General features: G+C 42.9%; 1 protein-coding gene across 1 annotated transcript; it reads right to left on the bottom strand.

The window, feature by feature from the left end:
- Nucleotides 1-8,641: 8,641 nt before the first annotated feature.
- PELI1 (pellino E3 ubiquitin protein ligase 1) lies at nt 8,642-21,942 on the bottom strand. Its single transcript, XM_065401549.1, has 6 exons — nt 21,872-21,942; nt 20,743-20,872; nt 16,655-16,756; nt 10,491-10,688; nt 10,195-10,383; nt 8,642-9,222 (listed from the first exon to the last, which is right to left on the bottom strand). The coding sequence occupies exons 1-6, from the start codon at nt 21,940-21,942 to the stop codon at nt 8,656-8,658; spliced, it is 1,257 nt and encodes a 418-aa protein (XP_065257621.1). The 3' UTR covers nt 8,642-8,655.
- Between the last annotated feature and the right edge of the window lie 422 nt (nt 21,943-22,364).

Genomic DNA, 22,364 nt, shown 5'->3' with positions numbered 1-22,364 from the left:
TATGTGTGCAACTGATTGTTCCTTCCTAAGTGGAGTACTTTGCATTTGTCCGTATTGAATTTTATCCTATTTATTTCAGACCATTTCTCTAGTTGGTCAAGCTCATTTTAAATTCTAATCCTGTCCTCCAAAGTTCTTGCAACCCCTCCCAGTTTGGTATCTTCCAGACTTCATAAGTGTACTCTGCCATTATCCAAATCATTTATGAAGATATTGAATAGAACTGGACCCAGGACAGAGCCCTGAGGGAACCCACTTGATATGCTCTTCCAGCTTGACTATGAACCATCAATAACTGCTCTGAGTACGGTCCTCTAACCAGTTGTGCACCCACCTTATAGTAGGTTTATCTAGGCTATATTTCCCTAGTTTGAGAAAGTCATCTGAGACACTATCAAAAGCCTTACTAAAGTTGAGGCTTGTTACCCATTCAAAGAAAGATATTACTTTGGTTTGACATGATTTGGTCTGGCCATCTTCATATTGAGGATCACTTATCACCTTATCTTCTAGGTGCTTCCACACTGATTAACATCAGTACTCGAGATAATGGAGCAAATAAAGTGACTGGTCTATAATTCCCTGAGCTTTCTCTATTCCCCTTTTTATTGATAGGTGCTATATTTGCCCTTCTCCAGTCCTCTGGATCTCTCCGATCCGCCACAAGTTCTCAAAGATGGATCCCACTACTTACCTGGAATCTAGCCACCACATAGATCCCCAGCCCCAAACTCCATTCTCAAAGCTAGATGGCTAGAGAATGTCAGACTCATGACAAGTGCCTGGGTTCTGTGCCACTATGTCTCTACTGAGGTGTTTAGTATAACAGAGGTCTGTATATTTGATGGAATGGAACCATTTCTTGTAGCCCACAGCTACCTCAATCATTGAGGTGTGTGCCATTTTAGAGGGGACCCAAGTGCAACTGATAGCACCCCAGTACAGCTAGGGAAAGGACTGTTGGAAAACTGTTGTGGGATGGGAGGTAATATAGGTCTCACTTGTGCCAGCCTTACTCTCAGTGAGTAGTACCTTATTACATGAATAGTCCCATTGAAATCAGTGGGGCTGTGTGTAGAGATGTACTATTCATTGCGAGTAAAGTGGCCCATGATCGATAATCCTGAAACTAGCATTCAGAAAACACTCTACAGGAGAGCTGGCAGACTAGCTTAGTTTCGTGCAATGACCTCAGCTGGTTCTCTGGCAGGACCATGCTGCCAGGGAGTCTCAAGGCATGAGTTGCATTAACCACTACAGGCATAAATAGGGCTTGTGTGCATGTTTTTCCAGATCCCCCTTACAATAATCTAGGGTGGTTTGAGTGTCCCCATTTCTACCTTTGACAGACTTACTCAAGTGGTTACTGAGAATACACACTCATGGTCTGCTGGATCCTGTTGTGGGGAGATCAGGCCCTGGGCAGTCTATAGGTCCCGTGCCTTTCCCCTATCTGAGCCTGACAGCCTCAAGCTGGAAGCATACTGCTGCTGTGCAAACAGACCTGTCAAGGGTCACACATCTCTTGCAATGCTTATGCATCTGACAGCCCTGTCACACCTTCCTGAATATCAGGAAAAATCTCATGCATAACATGAGTGACACCCACAGAATACTGTGTGGGGAAGTGGAAGGTGGGCTGAGAACTATGTACCAGTCTCACCTCTTTGTGCTGCTATGTTTCTGCCTCTATATATTTCACAACCCTTATTACTGATGGCTACTCTATAGGCAGGCAGGCAACGAGCATTCTCACTATTTTTACAAGTAAGGTAATAGAGGCAGCACAAGGTCACTTCAGGAACAGAACCCCAGTCTGTAATATGAAGGTGTAGCCCATTCAAATATTAGAAATTAAGCTGTAGAACAAATGTAATTGTTGAAATGGTTTTATATTGCAAAATGGTAGTTGGTGGGGAATCTGGATTTTTATTGAAATTCTATTATGGTTAATGGGAACTGTCCCTTTAAGAACAGGGAGCCCTTGACAGTACACTGTATTTGCAGGAGTCTGCCCCTCCCGGCAGGAGCGTGTCCTTCCCACGCGTGTCTCCAGGCCTTGCCCGCTCAGCGCTGCCCCTGGATCCACCGCGCTGCCCCAGGGGCTGCAGGGCTGGAGCAGCCTCCGCGCTGTGCTCCCGGCCCCGGCCCGTGTGCAAGCCTGGGAGGGAGGAGGAATGCCGCGTGGTTGGGGAAGAGGCGGGGCCAGGGTGGGGATTTGGGGAGGGATCCAATGGGGCAAGGAGGGGGCTGGGGGCAGGGATTTTGGGAGGGATCCAATGGGGGAAGAAGGAGGCGGAGTCGGGGCAGGCGAGAGCCCCTCCGGGCTCCGCCTGTGAGCCAGAGCGGAGGGCAAAATTGCTTGATTGTCCCGTGTCCCGACCGAACATCAGTAGGGACGCGGGACAAACAAGCAAATATCGGGACAGTCCCGATGAAATCGGGACGTCTGGTCACCCTAGTTCCAGTTCCCACATCAAAACTTGTTACCATGCTTTAAGCTACCTGGCTGCCTCAGAGGAATCAACAGCTGCAACTCCAGAGGAAGGCTCCCCCACTTCCCCAGCAGCAGGTTAGAAGCATGCAGGCAGGGAGTGTAAGGCTGTAAGTAGTTTGCCTCGCTGCTCTGGAAACACAGGACTTCCCTGAGCAGGGCTGTTAAGCTGCTGCCTTGCACCAATATTAAATCCACACAATTTAAACTGAAATATGGTCAAAAGCAAATTAGCTCATTAATCTGCATAAAAACATCACATGGAACCACACAGAACACAGCATCTCCGTGCAAACCAACTACAGACTCACTTGCTGTTGTCTCTGCTCCCTGCATGCTGCTCTAATGCAGGCCCCGCTCATGCAAATTTTCCAGGCCTAAAATATTTGCATCCCAATGACCACCCACTCTGAAGTGCACTCCTTTGTCCGTTCCACTGCAAGCACATGATCTTCCAGCACAGACCCACGCCCATGTGCCTTTTCAATGCTTCTTTCCACTTGTGCTAGCCTTTAGCAGTATGCTCTAGAACAGTGTTTTTCAACCACTGTTCCGTGGCACACTAGTGTGCCGCGAGATGTTGCCTGGTGTGCCGTGGGAAAAAAATATTAAACCATGCTTGAATGTCGGAACTGGTTACTAAAATTTTTGAATCCCACCACTGATGTTAAGGACTATAAATAGCTCAGAATATCAGCTTTGTGTTCAGCCAAACAGGCCCAGGTTGCGCACTGAATAAAGTATTTTATAATTTTTCATATTTCTGTTTACTTACTATTTCATAATAAAGTAATTATAAAATACTTTTTGTGTTTATTTGATTCCTATTCAAGAGAATTACTTTATATATAGTCAATATAGGCACAGAGTTAAATTTTTTAACATTTTCTAATGGTGGTGTGCCTCGTGATTTTTTTCATGAAACAAGTGTGCCTTTGCCCAAAAAAAGGTTGAAAAACACTGCTCTAGAAAACACCTACACCAGTGGTTCTCAACTCATCTATTTGCCTAGTTTTACAACAGACTACATAAAAAGCACTAGCAAAGTCAGTACAAATTTCATACAATGACTTGTTATATTGCGCTATATACTAGACACTGAAATACAAGTACAATATTTGTATTCCAATCGATTTTATAACAGTATGGAAAAATGAGAAATAAGCAATTTGTCAGTTCGACGAGATATAGATCTATCGAGAGAGAGAGAGAGAGATAGGTATGAAACTCTTACCCCCAATGAATCAGGTCCAATTCCACATTCATTTTACAACTTGATTACACAGCACGTGAAAGCTTAAGAAATTGGTTTCAAAGGACAATGTAACGTCCTCTGAAAGGACTCTAAAGAGAGACCAGTCAAGGCTGCTCCATCTAAAATCAGAGCAACCAACTAGGTTTTGGTTCACAGGCATGAGATTTAGGGCACTGTGTCGTCTGCTTCATTGTTCTGAAGCATACAAGAATCCTGCTGTTACAGAACAGGAGACATGTCAACACATTGCCTGGTTACATGAACAGGAGTGGCAAAAGCCAACACACTCCTGGAGGTTGGAAAGAGAGCATGCAACTTATCGCAGGGTCTCTGATAGATTTAATATAAGTCGGCACTGCAAGCATTTGTTCTACCCCGGCTGCAGTTCTCATCCTCGTTCGGAAGTATTTTCTCCCAAGACCAGAAGAACAGTGTGGATAAAAATGTGATCTTCTTAAAGCTATAAGCATAACTAAGCTGCTGCCAATGAGTAACATTCAGGGCCCCAAACAAAACACATTAAAGTTCATTGCATATGTAAGCATTACTGTGATTGTGAACGCGCCCACTGCCAGCTTCTCTCCCAGAAACCTGCTGCTATCTCAACACAAAGGCTATGCTGACACTTATGGCAGCAGTACAGACACTGCACACTTAGCTAGCAGAGGTATAAATGGCAGCATAGATGGTGAGGCACTGCTCAGGCAAGTGAAGACATGCCAGAACCACAGGGTACACACCCTACAGGGCTCTCTACACGTCCAAGCAGTGCCTCTCTTGTCCACACTGCTATATTTAGCAGTGTAGTGTCCCATGGCTGGAGCCTTTCCCAGCTGCTGGGAGCTGCAGAAGCCTTTCCCCACTGCCTCCCCCGGCCAGAGCCTTTCACTGCCATGTGTAGCTACATACCAGTGTGGCTACAGCCTGCTTTTCACTGCAGCGTATAGCTACACATCCTCCACGCTGCTGCAAGTATAGACACCACCAAAGGTGAACATGTTGCCCTCAGCTCCCTTTATAGGAAGGTTTGGAATGGATTTGAAAAAGGTACCTATACAAACGGATTTAATGGCAAACGTCTTTAAATTATTAATGCTCGTGTTTTAATAGTTTCCTTCTCCGATTTTCATATCCTCACTGCCAGCACCAGAATCAGGACTAGAGGGAACAATCAGCCTTCTTGATTATGTGGAAAATGAGAGTTTTGTTGTTGTGACACTACACCCCATATTCTTCATAGAAATATTGTTATAATAGGATTATAGCAAAACTATGATGTTTTGTGCATGATAAGGCATGAGAGATATCATTGGAAAGGTTATGATTTGCTGAATATGATTATCCTATCTGTATGCATGCATGTATCATTTCTGTATCTAAAGTTAGGAATCTAGACTATACATCTGTACTACAAAAGTGTTTGCACCTGGGGAACGCCCACCAGACAGAATGCAATCAGTCTGGCTGATTAGCTGGGGACCAGTCAATGGACCATTAGGGAGAATAGGTCTTTGAAGAGACTAATCTCCCACCTTCCTGGGATACTACAAATGGCCTTTGATTCATGGCTGCTTTGACACTGCAGGGTCATGTGATCATGTCACTTGGTACTGGACTCCATGATAGAATACCAGTATTTTTCCATGCGGGGGGGGGCGGCCTGGAAGACATGACAACACTGGAAAACAAAGTGCAAGATGATGCAATTTTGGGTTTGCACTCCAGGGGTGTGTGTGCGCACGCACTTGAGTATCTGGGCAGTTCCTTAGCTGAAGCCTTCCCATGCAGAGCTGATTTCAGTGTCTGTGTCTTTCTGCAGCTGGGTGTGTCCCTACCCGTGTGTGTGCTGGAGGAGGCTTGAGGGCCTGGCTCAGCAGGACAGTATAAGGGAGCCCAGGCTGGTGGAACAGGTGGGCTCAGTGGTACCCCAGTACATCAGGTGGCACCCGGGGGAGGGGGAGGGGGGCAACCCATCAGTTTCATTTTAAAAGCTGGTTTTGCTGTAATTAGGCTTTATTTTAGTTTTTACTCAGACTACACTGGGTAAGTAAGAAGCAGTCAGACATGCCCAGGGAGCAGCAACAGTCAGGATTCAGGAGAATGTAACTACATCAGTTAGGTGCAGATCTTGCCCTAGCCATCCATGCCTCTGTCACTTTGAGATCAGACTATCATAATGCACGCTAAAGGCCTGAAGTCAACAGGAGCTTACTGACGACTTCAATGGGCTTTTGGATCAGGCTATACCTTAAGGTCCAACAATCTTATGCTTGCACAGAATATGGCTGCAGGATCACTGATGGGTGCTTCATGTCAACTGTGCACAAACACAACCTACACTGGCTGCAAGTTAGATATCTCAGGGGCTGGTTTTGACCTACAACACCATGTGGTGTTTGGTCCATGACTATCCAAGAGAGATCACCTCATCCCCCTCAGGTGATACTGAAGCAGCTCCAACTAGCACAGGCACTGGAGCTGTCAAACATCCCCCCCCCCTTTTTTTTTAAATAAAGGAAGAGCTGCCAGAATTATCAGCCTCAAAAAGGAGATGCAGAGGGAGGTATGCCATTTTACCTCTGCCTGGATTTCCACTTTGGACTCTGGGTGTAGTGTAGAGCTGTACTGCCCATACTGTCCTCTTCTGAATCAAGTGCCAAGGAGGGAAGATGGTGAGTAATCACTCTTTCCCATCTTTGCCAAAATTTGGAGGGAGACCCCCTCCACATGGGGGGAGGTGTGGATCTAGCCAAGCCATGAACATGCCAAATCTCATAAACCCCTGATGGTCATCTCATCATATTTCTCTGCTCTCAACACAAGTGAAACTAACATGCTTAAAGTGAAGGAGATATTTTCTGAACAGTCATTTTTAAAAAGTACCATAACCTTTCCATCTTCGCTAAATCTTTTCCATACGAGCAGAAACAAATCCAACGGAGCAATAGGCAACTCTGTAATTTCTATTTTTGAAAAGTGTTTACTCACATAGTTTGAATAAATTAATTTGAAAATAAAAATTAAACTACAGTATATATAGTCTGAATATAAATGATTAGAACAACTACAATACAGGGATTCCTTGTTGCATAAGTCTCATTACTTAATGCATGAAACCTGAAAAATGTCAAAATCAATTATATTTCTTTGAAATGGAGTAACAGCAGTTACTTATACATGACAGCTAATTGAACTTATAATACAGGGTTCCTGACACACACATTTCCTGAGTGAACCAAACAATATATATATATTTGTTTTTAAAATGGAGAAAATTGACAGTTGAAGTAAATAATTCATGACTTCTAAACACCACAATTCAGTTTGTTTTTACCAAGAAAAGTTCAGAACAGCTTTGTGATAGGATAAATTAAAGCTATGCTACAGAGTACAGGAATTTGCTACTATCAGTTTACACAGTACATATTTCCAATCCAAAGTAGAGAAACCAGTTTAAAAAGCTAGTTTAAAAAAAAATGCTTACCTCAATCCTAAAAGGATTATTTGAACATTTGTCACAAAGCATGGTGGATTAGCCTCAGGTTCCATGTAATGCATTGGCCTTTTCTGGTAAGGGATTGGTGGGGGGGCAGAGGGGCAAAGAAAGGGGAGCATTTGCGGGGAGGGAATATTGAAAGTGAGACTAAAAACTGCTTAAAATCAGCCACGGTGTGAATAACTTTTCTGCAAGCTTCCTCCACCTCAAGCGCCATGAATACAACTCAATCTCAGTTTTTCCTGAGCACAGACTGCCAATTGTGCCAATTTACACGATGGTTTGGGGATGTGGGCAAACATCTTAGCTCCAAGGCTGCAATGTCTTCATTTGTCACCTAAATGCACATTTTGTACCCAGCTCCGTGGAGCTGAAAGGCAAAGCGTATGAAGGCAGTGTGCCACCTACCCACCCTGCATACAAGTTAAGGGGTTAGACTAAAAGCAGAATGAATAAATTTTCTTTAAATTGAACACTCAGCTTTCTGGCTAATTCACAGCTTTTTTCTAACAGTGAAGAACAGATGAGTCTTGGCTGTTCATTTTTTGTTGTTTAAATAAATAAAAAAACCCTCAAACATTGCTAATGGTAAACAAAAGATTAGTTAACAGAAGGAGAAAAATCCTTAACCTAGTTTAAAATTGCATATTCAAAGAATCAGGTAAATGTTTTCCTGTGACCAGTTCTTTTATTATAGTCCTACCCAATGGACAGACATTTGAAGAAGTCCATCATAATGATCTTTTGTGAGGTTAAAGCATATTTTTACACCAATGTAATTTGCATTAATTTTGTTTAAAAAGCATTCAGCTACTCTAAGAACTCAATAGTACTCTAGATTTTAAAAAGGTACTTCTACAGTTTTCTTCTAACCTTCCCCATCAAGAACTATTCTATGCATCCAGTCAATGGATTTAACACACTACTACCATGCTGGTCCTCTATCAAAATGCCATAAGATAATTTCAATAATAAAGATAAATAGAAAAAGTTAATATACATGTTGCTATATTTTACAATGTTTGCATCCAAGCTGTAAACTAATGTCCTTTGAACTGACCATATTTACCCTCAGTTATACAAAAAAAAGCAACTTTTAAACACCAAGGGCATGTCATTCAAAAATATTAAATTGAAGGCATTGAATTTCACTATGCATAAATTCCCTTCCCCTCTCCAAAAGTAGACACTAAACAAAGTCAGGAACTTTCCCTTTCCTCCCCATAATCTATCTCGTTGTTTCCAGGCTTTTCCTCATCTAGAAAGGGATTTAGCTGCTGTAACAAAACAAAAAAAAAATCTTCATTTTAATGCAAACTATCAAAGCCCAGAGAATATGAAATAGACAGTTTGTTTAAAATCAGAATTGCTTAGCTTATAAATTTAATGAAGTCCTTAGTGACACGTGTATTAGTCAAGAGGTCCTTGGAAAATAAGTCTGATGTAACCCTGTTCGCCAGCCAGCTGATGTGCACAGAACGGACAGGCTGCATGAAAAGTGTGAGTACCATGAGGAAGAGGAATTTGGGACCAATATGCAGTTGTTTTTTCTGAGCACACGTGTCCACATGGGCTGAATGCATGAGTTGGAGGTCCTGCATCTACATAAAATCCAGCTTCACATCCAAGCCACAGAGGCACATAGGGGCCAACAGAGCGGCACATGGGACATTCTCGATCCTTCCCGTCTCTTTCCTCTTTGTTTCCCCAGTTGTGATAGCCATGTACGTGGCCACAGTTCAGATACACCCATGGTTGCTTTTCATCGACAACATCTTTCCTCTTCATACTAGGAAATGCTAATGTGTTAAACCCTACAGGGCACTGAGGCCTGGCGGCATTTATCTCCTGTCTTAGAGCTTCCAAGTGCTTCACCGTAGGAGTGCGTGAAAGGCCTTCGGCAGTACGCCACAGCATCGTTGCTCCACACAAATCGATTAATGAGCCATCTTGGAGTTGGTTGGTTTCATTCTCAACCTGGGATGGAAATGCATAGAGATGACAAAGTTACTCAAACTGACTGTATAGATTTTGAAGAAAACAACTGTAAAACCCTGCTAGGGAGCTCGGGCCAAGAGTTTCAACTAAGTGATTTTGGGTGCTCAATCTGAGATGCATGAAGAGCTTGATATTTAGAGGGTGGGTGCTCAGAATTTTTTGAAATCAGGCACCTTTAACTATGTCTCAAGTTCGGGACCCTAAAACTGAAGCCACCAAAAGCACCCATATGCCTAATCATCATCAGCTCCTTCCTGATCATGCATCCAGCTAAGTCAATTAAAGAAAGAGCGATAGTTTGCCAGGGGAGCAAGCAACATTAGTCTTAAGTTAGTAGTAATGTATCCAAACACACACACACACACACACACACACACACAGCAACCAGCACACCATCCTTCCTAAACAAATGCACCACAACTTAAAACAAGTAAAACATCTGATTTAAAAAAATGTTTACTGAGGAAAAAGTCATATCAAGACAAGTCTGCTTTTATATCTCATGAATCTTTCTAGAGCAAGGTTTACATTACATTAGACTCTGAAACAGCCAAAGAACTGTGGGAATTCCCCCCCAATTAGAAAATCTCGAGGAAAGATGCAAATGAAAAAGGGAGGGTTAGGAAATAATTTTAAAAACTTTAAAAAAGCCCACATCATGATGTAGCAAAGCTTCCACTGCTCACAGACCAACATGCTAGACTGGGCCACTAAATTTAGCACAGCAGTGTAGACATACAATAAATGGCAGAATCTGGCCCGAAATCGTTCAGTCTTACTCAGGTTGAGTAGCATTTTACTCCATGAGCACCCACTAAAATTAACGTGACTAAATAAACAGTATAGTGCCTTACTTTGTAAGTCAATCACGCATACTCTGGCCCTAGGTACAGCCTTAAACAATGTACCTGTATCAAACATGCAGCATAAAGTGCTATTCACTACACTTACCATTTTTCCCCTCTGCTGAGCTGATCTGGTTTCACGGAGGCTGAACACATTCCCACACACAGATATCTCCCTCCACACCCCTGGTTTGGAGTCTTCAGTAAATCCATTGCGCGGATGCATAACAAGAACTCCATTTGTGGTTAACCCATCCATCTGTCCATCGGATGTCTTCCACTTGGCAGCTTTTTCCTATGAGGAATGACAATGACAGAACTTCCATTCATCTGTAATTCTGAGGTATAAACTAGTTTAAATATAAGCCTGCAGTGAGCTGGGAAGAGAAAGTGTCTCTTTACCCCAAGAAAGATGTTTTTTGACGAGTCAAATCCCGCAGCGTATATTCTTGCTGTAAAAGGAGGGTTCCGTTCACAGATGATTCTGCAAGCAAACCTTGATATAGTGCTCTGTACCGACTGTGTATCTGAGTTACTCTGACTTCCAGGAACCGTATCTGTCACTACGAAGTCGATAGGGCTTTCTGTTGACCGGCCAATCTGAGGAGGGAAGAACACACATGACTTAGAAGCTACAGTACAAAATATTTAAACTTAACATTTTAAAGTGGTCAAGAATAAACTATGACCTTTCAAAGACTAAAGGCATTTTACCACCCGAGACCCTAACCCCCTCTGAACTGCTAAGTTATTCCACCTCTTATTTTATTGTAGCGTTGTTGTAGCCATATTGTCTCTCTCAAAGTGGAACCAATGTAGCTGAGGTAGTATCTTTTATTGGACCAGCTTCTGTTGGTGCAGACTACAAGAGTTTGAGTTTCATAGAGCTCATCTTCAGTTCTAGGGAAGGTAACAGAAGTGGCTAACCTAAATACAAGTTGGGGCAGATTGTTAAGCATAATGGATTCACACATGTTGTAGGAGACCACTTAAAAAGAAGTAGGCAATTAAGGGTTGGCAGGCAGTGGGGTGTGTTACAAATGGTTGTAAAGCAGTGTCTCGGAGTTCATGGATTTTAGCGTCTAGCAGAGTTATGAATTTAAGTTCCCAGGCTTGCCTTTTGAAGGTGTGCAGGTTTCCTTTGAGGATGAGGACTGAGAGGTCAGATATGAAGTGATTGCTTTATGAAAAGCGTTTGCCCACAGGTGATACGGCGTTTTTGTCTTATTTTAATGTGGGAGTTCGTTTGAGAGCATAGCAATTGATTTCATTTCATGCACAGAATAGTTGAGGTACATCACAAGTTGTGATAAGATTCATGGGTTCTATACATGCCTAACAGGTGTACTGTGGGTGGTATTAATCACTGTAGCAGAGGAGATATGTCTGCAGGTTTTGCATCTGTTGTCGCTTTGAGTTGGTGTGTCCTGACTGGTGGTGGGTTAGCTACTGGATAAGCAAGACAAAGTCGGATGGTTGTTTGAAGGCCAGAAGGGGGGGTTTGGGAAATATTTCGTTAGGATGTGGTCCCCATCAAATATGGGTTGTAACTGTTTGATGATACCCCATATGGATTCTAGTGTGAGGTTTTAGGGGACAACTAGGGGTATGTGATCAGTGGGTTCCCCATACTAAAGCAGGTTCTCCCAGGGTATTTGGGTGACCCTTTCCATGATACAATCTACTTCTCCAGTGGAGTGCCCTTGTTAAGTGAAGGTTTCAAGTGTGTTTAGGTGTGTATCCCAGACTTTGTTTGGCGCAAGTCCTGTGGTATCTGAGTGCCTAGCTGTAGACAGATTTCTTAATTTGTCTGGAATGGTTGCTGGATCCATGAAGGTAAGTGTGGGGATCCAGGGATTTCTTGTATATAGTCACTTGTGGGGCTCCATTGTTGAAGCTGATCATGGTGTCCAGAAAGTTGATGCTACTGTGGGAGTGTTTTAGAAAGATTGATGGACAGGTGTCACACTTTCTATCAATTAGGACCTTCCACAGAAACACAAGGGGCTGGTTTCCCTTGTCTACCTTCATAAAAGATCTTTACCTAAGCAGGTTTCTCACTTATATTCAATTTCCAGGTATTTCAACTCATCATTGGTTGAAGGAATCATCTTTCTCAGCTTGCAAGAGCCTGGCCCCTTGTGTCTGTCTAGTGAGAGATACCAGAGATGACTTCTGTCTTGCTTATATCTTCCAAAGTTCAAGAGACAGGATGACCTCATGCTGTTTTCCCCTTCCTATGCACTTCCGATCCCCCTGTATGTAAATGGGGCTTCCATTGTTTTGATTCCACCATGCTTAATTTACATAGGAGACAGGTAAACAGCTGTGACATTGCCTCCTGTCTGGGAGAGACTTGTTACTCCGTTTGTTTGGGCACAGACTGTAAAGCTGAATATCAGTGAGTACCCATAATTTCTTATATAGTGTTAATACACACACAGTAGAACCTCAGAGTTATGAACACCTCGGAAATGGAGGTTGTTTGTAACTGTAAACAAAATGTCATGGTTTTTTCAAAAGTTTGCAACTGAATATTGGATTTCATACAGCTTTGAAACTTTACTACGCAGTAGAAAAATAATTTTTTTATAGTTAACGTTTAACAATACTGTACTGTATTTTCTTTTGTGTGTGTGTGTGTGTGTGTGTGTGTGTGTGTGTGTGTGTTCGTTCGTGTTCGCGCGCGCTGCTGCCTTTTTGTGTACTTCTGGTTCCAAAGGAGATGTGATTGACTGGTCAGTTCGTAACTCTGGTGTTCGTAACTGAGATTCTACTGCATTTCACAATGACATTAAATGACCAATGTGTTAAATTTCAAATATATTACATTTTTAAAATAAATATCATGACACTAGTGTGGGAGGTGTATTGAATACGTTAGGCCTGACAAGAATGGCTGACAGTGGTGAATCACAAATGGGCCCCCGGGTCACAATGGATGGGAAATTTATGAGGGAGTTGAGATCATCTGTCCAGAAGATGAAAATATCAATGTATCTCAGGTATATCGTTAGTTTCAGGGTATATTATTCCAGAAATTCTTCCTCGAGGTGGCCCATGAAGAGGCTGGCATGCTGGGGAGTCATCCTAGTGTTCATGGCTGCTCCCCTGGTTTGGACAACGTGTTTGTTGTTAAATGTAAAGTTGTTGTGGGTGAGAATGAAAAGGATGAATTTGACAATGTGTTTAGGGTGGATTTCTGAGTGTTGTACATTATCTCCTAGGTATTTGAGGCAGGCAGCAATGCAATCATGGTGAGGGATGTTGGTGTACAGGGAGGTGACATCTACACGGCAGAGAGAATGTTCTGGGGGGTTGTTAATGTCATGGAGTTTCTGGAGGAAGTTGGGTCTGTTTGTGGTGTGGTTTAAGGATGTTTCTATGAGTCCTGATATTTCTTCAGTAAGTGTGCTATGGCCAGATATGATGGGTCTGCCTGGGAAGCATGTAGAACCTGGGGTGGTTCATGAGGGATGAGGTTTTAGAGTTTTTCTTGGAGTTGTTTGGGGAAGGATTTGATGGCAATTTTAAATTCCTGTGTGAACTGTGATGTGGCATTTTAGAGTTCTTTATAATAAGTGGTGTCAGAGTTGTCTGCTGGCCCCGATTAAAGACTATGATGGCATCCCCTTTGTCTGCATGTTTGATCACTTTCTGGTGGCTGGATTTCAGATACCATATTACTATCCTCTCAGTAGTAGAAAGATTGGGTGAATTGTAACATTTGTTGAGGATTTCAGAGTATCTTTTCCTGAAGCAACCAATTTAATTATTTAGAGTGTGGTTTCCTCTGCTGGGGGACATCCAGTCAGATTATTTCTTTTTTTTTTTAAATCTTATTTGGTGGGGATGTGGTACTTGTGGGGGGAGTCATCTTCACTGTGAAGGAATTCCTTGAGGCAGAGTCAGCGGAAGAATTCTTCTAGTTCTCCACATGTTAACGTGGCATCAGGTTCCGTGGTGGGGCAGAGTACGATATTTTAGTTCCAATTAGGTGGAGTCTTGATAGGTTGAGGATGCTGAGGTGTTGTGTAGCATCCATGTGGTGGACCTGATGTCTTGGATTCTCTGGAGTTGTTGTAGTGGTTTTCACTTTTGATTCTGTGTTGGATGGCTGTCAGCTTTTTCGTCTTTATCATTATTTTGGGTTTTCTACATGATCTTCAGGTAGGTTTCATGGTTTTTTCCCCTTCCAGTGTGTGATTTTTGTTTGAGGTGGTCCCTTCTGGAGTATGTAAGGTGCAGGAGATGGTTCCTTGACAACCTCTAAAATTTGGTTTATTCAGGAAGCAGAAAGCAGCCAATAGAAGAAAAAATTGTAGTGAAGGCAGATGTGACAGAAATTCCCCCTAGAGGCAGTCACACTGGAAAGGTGAGCCCCAATATCTAAATCAGCCCGAGATCAGCAGCTGCAATGTCAAAATAGTGGGAAAGTGATCCCTTTAATCATGCGGGTGGGGGTGGGAGGGGGAGAGAAATGATTGAGCCCCTAGTGGCTGCATGAGCCCAGCACACGTTCCAATTCTTGACATCAGGTTTAGGACCTATTGGAAGTACAATTAGAAAGAACAACTGGGACATGTGAGTTAGCCCTCCAGTTCTAATGGGGCATTGGAAAGCAGGGTCCTGCTTGTTAGGAGAGACAAGGTACAAGAAGTTTGCATTTACAATGAAATATGCCTGCCATAATAGAATAACTCTGGAAAAATAGCAGCCTGCTGTAATCAAGCCACGAGGCTCGGGGGGGGGGAGGGGGGAGGGAGGAGGGAGGATATCTACCTTCAGTGCATTTGCTGACAAGGTAGTTCCCCCTCTTCTGATTGCAAACAATTGGCTTAATTATGCCTTCAGTGCAGACCTATTCAACACACCTGACTATAGTAGGGCAGTCAGTTTCATGCAACCCCGTCAGTTGGACTTGTTACAATGCTTGAAGAGTGTACAGGGAAGTTTTTACCTATTCCATCCAGGACATTCAGATAGCCAGATCTAAATGACTGGGGTGCTACTGAATTCAACAACTTGCTGCCTGAGCTCTCCAATTCCGTACCCATTTATGGAACTGACAGACAATCCCTCTCCCAATTTTCATGGTATAGTGGATTATACTATATCTAATTTACTGCTATGCAGAACGACACTGCAAAAATGAGAGAAAGACTAAGCACTCTGGGTATTTTTTGGTGGGGGAGGAAGGGGTTTGCTGTAGGGGATGTGGGGTGTCAATATATTTCTTCTATAGCATTTACTCTGCTTTCTAGGCAGGATAACCCATCAGTCCACGTGGACTGCCACAAGTGATTTTAAAGAAGCCTACCTGAAGAACATTTTTACCAAGATAGCTTATTTGTTCCCCCGCTTTAGAGGATCTGGGGAATTACAGACCAATCAATCAGACTAACTTCAATTCCAGAAAGATACTGGAACAAATTATTAAACAATCAATTTTCAAGCATCCAGAGAATCTTAGGGTGAGAAGTCATAGCCAACATGGATTTGTCAAGAATAAATCATGCCAAATTGACCTAATTTCCTTCTTCCACAGGGTTACTGGCCTAGTGGAGGGAGGAGGTGTAGACATGATATTCCTTGATTTTAGTAAGGCTTTTTATAGTCCCAAATGACAGTCTCATAAGCAAACAAGGGAAATGTGGTCTAGGTGAAGTTACTATAAAGGTATCTAGTTGAAAAAAATCACACTCAGAGTAGTTATGAATGGTTCACTATCAAACTGGGAGGATGTGTCTAGTCGGGTCCCGCACTATTCAATATTTTCACTAATGATTTGGATAATGGAGAGGAGAGTACGCTTATAAAATCGGTGGATGGCACCACGCTGGAAGGATACTGGGCTAGACAGACCTTTGGTCTGATCCAGTATGGCCGTACTTATGTTCTAATAAAACCATTTTTGGTAGCTCAGTCATGGCAAATTAGTTTAACTTCAGCACAGCATTCAGTCACTGGAGATGAGAAGGAACAAACCCTCATTTTTAAAAAACAAAACCCTTTCCTTTTGAGGAAAGCTATAAGAGATATGAAAAGTATGCTATGGGCCCAATTCTGCTTGTATATGCAGACGCCACTGAAGGCAATGGAATGACTTCGGATTTACAATGGTATCAGAAGTGGGCCCTATATGCCGACATTTCCCAGTACAGAATTCACTCTTAAATATTACTAGACTTTCTTGAAAAAGTTTGTGCTGTTTTTTCACAGCACAAAATAGCTATTGGTCCAACAAGTCACACTTGCATTTCCACTGCACCTACCAGTGGCTGATTCTCAAAGCACTTTGTAAGCATGAACTTAGCTTCAGGCTCCCCCTGTGAGACAGTTATCCCTTACTCTCCATTTTATAGAAGACAGACGAATTAAGTGACTGGCCACAGACACAAAGGATGTCTGTGGCAGAATGAAGAGTGGAATCCTGGTCCTTGTCCTGGTGGATTAGTCACAAACACGTTTCACCTACAAACACTGAAAAAAAACTGAGCAAGAGCATGTCTTGTGCTATTTTCTTATAATGGAAAGAAAATATATACTGCACATGCTTTACATACCTGAAACATATCAGTGTTGCTGTCATGTGTATATTCAACCACCACCGTCTGGGCCCGAGACAAGGTATACGATATGCTATGTTGGTCCTTGTTGCTTATTGCCTATAGAAAATTAAAATATATTAAAAATAAAGACTATTTGAGCATCACAAAGGAAAACAAACACTAATCAATTGACAAAAAGAGGAACAACCCAAGTTAAACATAGTAGACTTACAGTAGTGACAAGTCAATGCTCATGTTATTTTGTAAGTTAAAAGATTGCAAGAAAAAGGCACAAAAATTATGTGGCTTAGCTGTAGACAGATACGGATTTTAAACATGACACTCACACAGTACACCGTCTGAGTCTTAATTTAATAGTCTGGGTTTAGCAATCTAGAGGTTTTGCATTTTAAAAAGGTATCAAGGATATCTTGGTAAAAACCGCAGAACTCCCATTTCCCAGACCTGGTACCCTAAAAAGAATGTAAGTGGAGTATGGACTGCATCAGCGCTGCTCACAGAACACAGACTAAATCCATGAGAGCTGAATTTGGCCTGGCCCCCAAACTAGAAAATCCAAAGTGTTTTACTATCACCAGCAACTCACTTAGTTATTATTTCAAATACCATTCAGCTTTGGAACAAAGAGTTGAGATTTATTCAAGCTATGCTCAAGAGTGCGGAGTACAGTAACTCCTCACTTAAAGTCATCCCTGTTAACGTTGTTTCGTTGTTATGTTGCTGATTAATTAGAGAACATGCTCATTTAAAGTTGCACAATGCTCCCTTATAACGTTGTTTGGCAGCCGCCTGCTTTGTCCACTGCTTGCAGAAAGAGCAGCCTGTTTCAGCTGGCTGGTGAGGGCTTGGAACCAGGGTGGACCAGCAGCCCCTCTCCCCCCCCCCCCCCCCATCAGCTCCCCGCTCCCCTAAGTTCCCTGTGCGGCAGCCGCCCAGCAGGCTATCAGTTGTTGGCAGTTCAGCTGTCCCTCCCCACACTGCCATGTGCTGCTCCTACCCTCTGCTTTGGAGCTGCTCCCAGGAGCCTCCTGCTTGCTGGGAGGTGAGGGGGGCTAATGTCAGGGTGTCCCCTCCCCCCTGCTCCTGCCCCCTGCTTACCCCATCTCCACAGAGTGGGTGGGGGGGGGCCATGACAGGGCTCAGGACAGAGGGAGCTTGCTGGCAGCAGCTGCTGTCTCAACTTGCTGATCTACTTAAAAAGGCAATGTACTTAGAGTGGGGTCAGCGTACTTAAAGGGGCAATGCGCATCTCTCTCTCTCTCACACACACACACACACGTGTGTCTGTCTGCCATGCTGTCTCCCCTCCCTCCATTTGTGCTGCCTTGTAGAGTGTGAGGCTACATTAACAACAATGTGTTAACCCTTGAGTGCCAGTTCATAATTTAGCAGTAAGGCAATCCCTGGGAAATATCCCACCCTCTGACTCCACCACCTCAACCAAGCTTCACAATCATCATTGCTGTGTACAGTATGAAATTGTTTGTTTAAAACTTGTACTGTGTATATATATATATATATATATATATATATATATATATATATATATATATATATATAAAATTAGTCTTGTCTGGTGAAAAAAATTCCCTGGAACCTCCCCCCCGCCCATTTACATTAATTCTTATGGGGAAATTGGATTTGCTTAACATCGTTTTGCTTAAAGTCTCATTTTTCAGGCACATAACTACAACGTTAAGCGAGGAGTTACTGTAATCAAAATGAGGCATTAGGTAAATGCTCTCCTCACTACATGGCTATGCAAGACACCAACATCAATATCTCTGGGGCAGACTGAAGCCACCCCTTACAGGGATATGTACAGACATAAGTGTGGAAGGAGCCTTCCCTGTTTAATTCCTCTTCTCAATGGCTGCTGACAGTTGCAGTCCCTGCATGCTCCTGGTTACCACTGCTACAAGTGGTGGAGCCCTGATCCTCCTCCTCTACTTCATCCAGTGGAGTTAGCCAACTGTGGAAGAAAGTACATACTATCCTCTCCCCCTAAGGAGGTGCTCCCCCAGCAGATTAGTAATTCTGCAACACCTTGCAATAGAGGCCAGTGTCAGAAAGGCACTACAGAGCTCTACTGTAGAGATAGCAAATAAGCTATGTTGCTTAAAACAAACATTAAGGGCCAGGCTATGCCAGGCTCTTGTGTAGGTGCATGGAGGGTGGGGAGTGAGGGTTCAAAGCACTCTTTACCACGTACCCCCACACCCCTCAAGTTCCAGACAGTCACTGCAATCTGGGAATCGCAAGACTGCTCCCTACTAGCAGCCCTGGGGGCACAATCCACGACAGAGCATGGCACACTGCGTACATGCCTCCTGCACATCTACAGAACTCTAGAAGGGGCAGTGCCTTCTGAGTCCCAACCCCTCCAGGATTTCCTGCTGCAGCTTCGCACTGCCCTCATTGGTGGACAGGATACGAACACTATGCTCAGGTCTAGGAATAGAGCCAGCCTTCTGTTGTGCTTGATGACTGCACAAACTCACAGGTGCAAATCTGCTAAAAGGTGTGTCACTGCGGTGCTAAACCTGTTCAGACACTGGAGTTAAAAAAAATAAAATAATGCAGGACTGATCCAGAAACAGACCCAACTGGTCCCTTCACCACACTGCAACAAGAAACGTGTTATGTGACAGACACATTAGTCATGGCTAGTGTTAGACACACTTTGGCCTAGACACAAAAGATGCAAAGAATGATTAAGCATGGCAAAGGCTAAAAATACAAATGCAATGCTAGTAAAACCTCCCCATCCTGACCTTTTGCAACAGCAAAGGAAAGGAAAAAAAAAAAAAAAAAAAAAGGTGGAGGATTTTATTTTAACAGCCCTTTTAGTCACTGTGATATCATGGGGTGATTAGTAAGGACAAAAAAGCAGTAAGTGCTGCTAGCAAAGCAAGGAAATGGAAATTTACTCACAGGATGCAAGCTATCTAGCACAATACATTAACTTTCAGTTTGTCAGCCAGGGCTGTGGGGTTTTTGGAGGTTTGTGCCATTTTTGACTTGCAAAACAATGGCTAGTTGTCTATAACTGAACAAGTCTTCATAGTCTGCTTGTGAATGAAGTACTTGTGAGGCTGGAGAAATAGTGAACTCAGAATAGGAGTTGTGAGCACATCAACTGAATTACAGCATCAGATCCAAACCCCTCTTCTATACTTCTCCCAAGTTAAAAAAAGCACTCAGCTATTTGATGTAATTCCCTGAGCTAAAGGTGCATGAACTGGTACTCCCCATTGTCAGAGCATTTACAGACATTAACAGAGTCAGATCCTATAGCCCTTACACATGAGTGTGTAACCGCATTGGCTCCAATGCGTTTAGTCGTAGGCCTGAATCTGAAACGTGCCGAATACTTCCTGCAAGACTGCTGAGCATCCTCAGTTCCCAGAGATTTCAGTGGGAGCTGTGGGCACTTGGCAGCTCACTGAAAATATTCCGCATCTGGCAGGACTGGTTCCAGTGCAAGTGTGCACGGAGCCCAGACATGTTAGTTATCAGCGCCAGTCAGAATCACCTTTACGCTTTAAGCTTCATCAGTGCTCGTTCCTGGGTTTAAAACCTTCCCCTCTCTCCCTCCTAGGGAGAATCTGACACTTGATTTTAAGCCCCTTGCAACACTTTGTGAAACACAGCTCCTTTCACCCCTTGCCCCATCTGTGGCCGACCACCACCACCAGTGGACTGAGTAGCAAGTGTACTCTGAGTGCTCTAGTGAGGGAGTGTGGCAAGCACAGACCTAGCTCTAGTTACGTAAACTGAGAAAACAGGAAATCTGAACTACACCTTGGTAGCATGCTCTGGAGGAAAACCAAACAAAGTGTTTTATGTGACCAGCTTAATTCTTAGGAGTTATTTGTGTTATGTGGTGAGGACTGGGCACTGGATTTGTTTGTGTTAAATGGTTTCTTTTTCATTAAGTGAAACCTGGCATAGACACCTCCCAACTGTTTCCCACACAGGGCCTGATGCTTCCAACATCTGGGTAATTACACTGAGCTCAGTAGATTTACACTGGTGTCAGAGTAGAATCTGGCCTACAACTAACAAGCTGTCAAACTTACCTTTGCTGCTTGAGGAGTGCAGGCAATATGCACAGTGCTGGGTTTCACCCCATTTGCCTTGGGTCTTTTAAATAAAGCAAACCTACTTTTCCTTCTTCCTCGATCTCCATTTGGCAGAGAGCCATTATACCTGTGGAAAAAGCCATTATGCAAGATAAAATATATGAAGAAATAAATAATGGTATTTAAATTCATTTGGACCGATTGCTAAACGATTATTGTATTGTAGATCTAAAAACCAAGTTTCACTGTGAACAGTCTTTGTGGTAACTAATGTATTATGAAAAAAGAAGCAGCTGGAAAGCTGCACAGAACTATAAGCCTGAGAATAAATGACTATGGTATACAGACATCTCTCTGGGTGTACAGAATTAAAGGGTGCAGTCAGAAAAACAGATGGAGAAAACCATTCATGTGCATTTAGGGCCCAATCCTGCTCACACCAACTTCAAAGGGAGCAGGAGCAGGCCCTAAACTGCTAAATGTGTAAGATTTATGGTTACAAGTAGCTTTATCTTCAATAATTTGCTTGTAAAACAGAAGCAGGCTCCGATGAGAAACACTTACTGCAAAAGGACTATTTTTTCCAGAGAAGATCTCAAATAAATAACAAACACCCCTTTCCTCTACTTAGGGCTTACCTAGACTAGAAGAAAAGATGTTTTTATAAAGTGTGTTTGTACTATAACACATTAGCTGATCAATGTGATCTGTGGGGGCTGCTCCTGTCTACATTAGGGTGTTAAAACATGTTAACAATTTGCCTCGTCTGCACTAGGATTCTAAAATACGTTAGCTAGTGTGCTTTTAATAAAACCCTGTTTATCCTAGTCTAGACAAGACTTTAAAAAGGAGGATTTCCATCTATGTTATCAAAGATCCTGTCTTTCCAGCCACAGACTGGGATCTCTGAAGAGGTCATTAGTATGCTGGGGGTTTAATGCCACATAGCTCGCCTGGCCTGGAAAGCGAGAGAATGGAGCTGGAAATCAAACCCAGACCTTCCACACAACAGTTCAAAGCCCTATCAAAGCCCCATGTGATTGGCTCATTTTTCATTGCAGAAGCACTGCAGTAATCTAACATTTGACCTCGCTCCTATGCACTCATTTCTAACCAATACACTTACCCTAATACAATCAGTTCACCATATTTTACTGGTGTTTTAGATGGATGATTTTCTTGATCAGGAGAAAACATGAGCTTAGTTAGTGACTTCTTCTCAGATTCCAGTTCTCTGATCAAGAGCCTTGGCAGACTTTTTTCATTATTTCCTGTAAAATAATAAAAGGTAAAACAAATTAGCAAGATGGCAAATAAATTAGTTACTGTCTGCAAATCAGCTATACACAATGGCTTAAGTGAGCCTGCACATCCAACATAACCATATACTGTTCCACGTGTCTATCTTTTGGTCTGCCTGACCTGCTGCAGTAGTGGAATCATTTCATATACACTGTCTTCCCATGTTTCAGTTTGTCTTGAATAACTGCTTCTGCCATGTACAGTATATAAAAGGGTGCACACACTAATTCCAGTTAGACTGTCTTCAAGTAACTCCTGGAATCACCAAAATATAGCCTATAAAAAGGCGAATTTAAGTGTGGCAATAGGGTCTAATG

Source organism: Emys orbicularis, chromosome 3 (assembly GCF_028017835.1).
Source record: "Emys orbicularis isolate rEmyOrb1 chromosome 3, rEmyOrb1.hap1, whole genome shotgun sequence".
Taxonomy (NCBI): Eukaryota; Metazoa; Chordata; order Testudines; family Emydidae; genus Emys; species Emys orbicularis.
This window is presented reverse-complemented; position numbering and strand designations above follow the sequence as displayed.

What these genes read in the sequence shown, in the direction of transcription:
- PELI1 (XM_065401549.1), bottom strand. Translation starts at nt 21,942, where the DNA reads ATGTTTTCTCCTGATCAAGAAAATCATCCATCTAAAACACCAGTAAAA. An exon ending in CAAAAAACATCTTTCTTGGG is followed by an intron (nt 10,384 to 10,490) that starts GTAAAGAGACAC and finishes CATTCCTCATAG; the next exon opens with GAAAAAGCTGCCAAGTGGAA. An exon ending in CTCAGCAGAGGGGAAAAATG is followed by an intron (nt 9,223 to 10,194) that starts GTAAGTGTAGTG and finishes TTTCCATCCCAG; the next exon opens with GTTGAGAATGAAACCAACCA.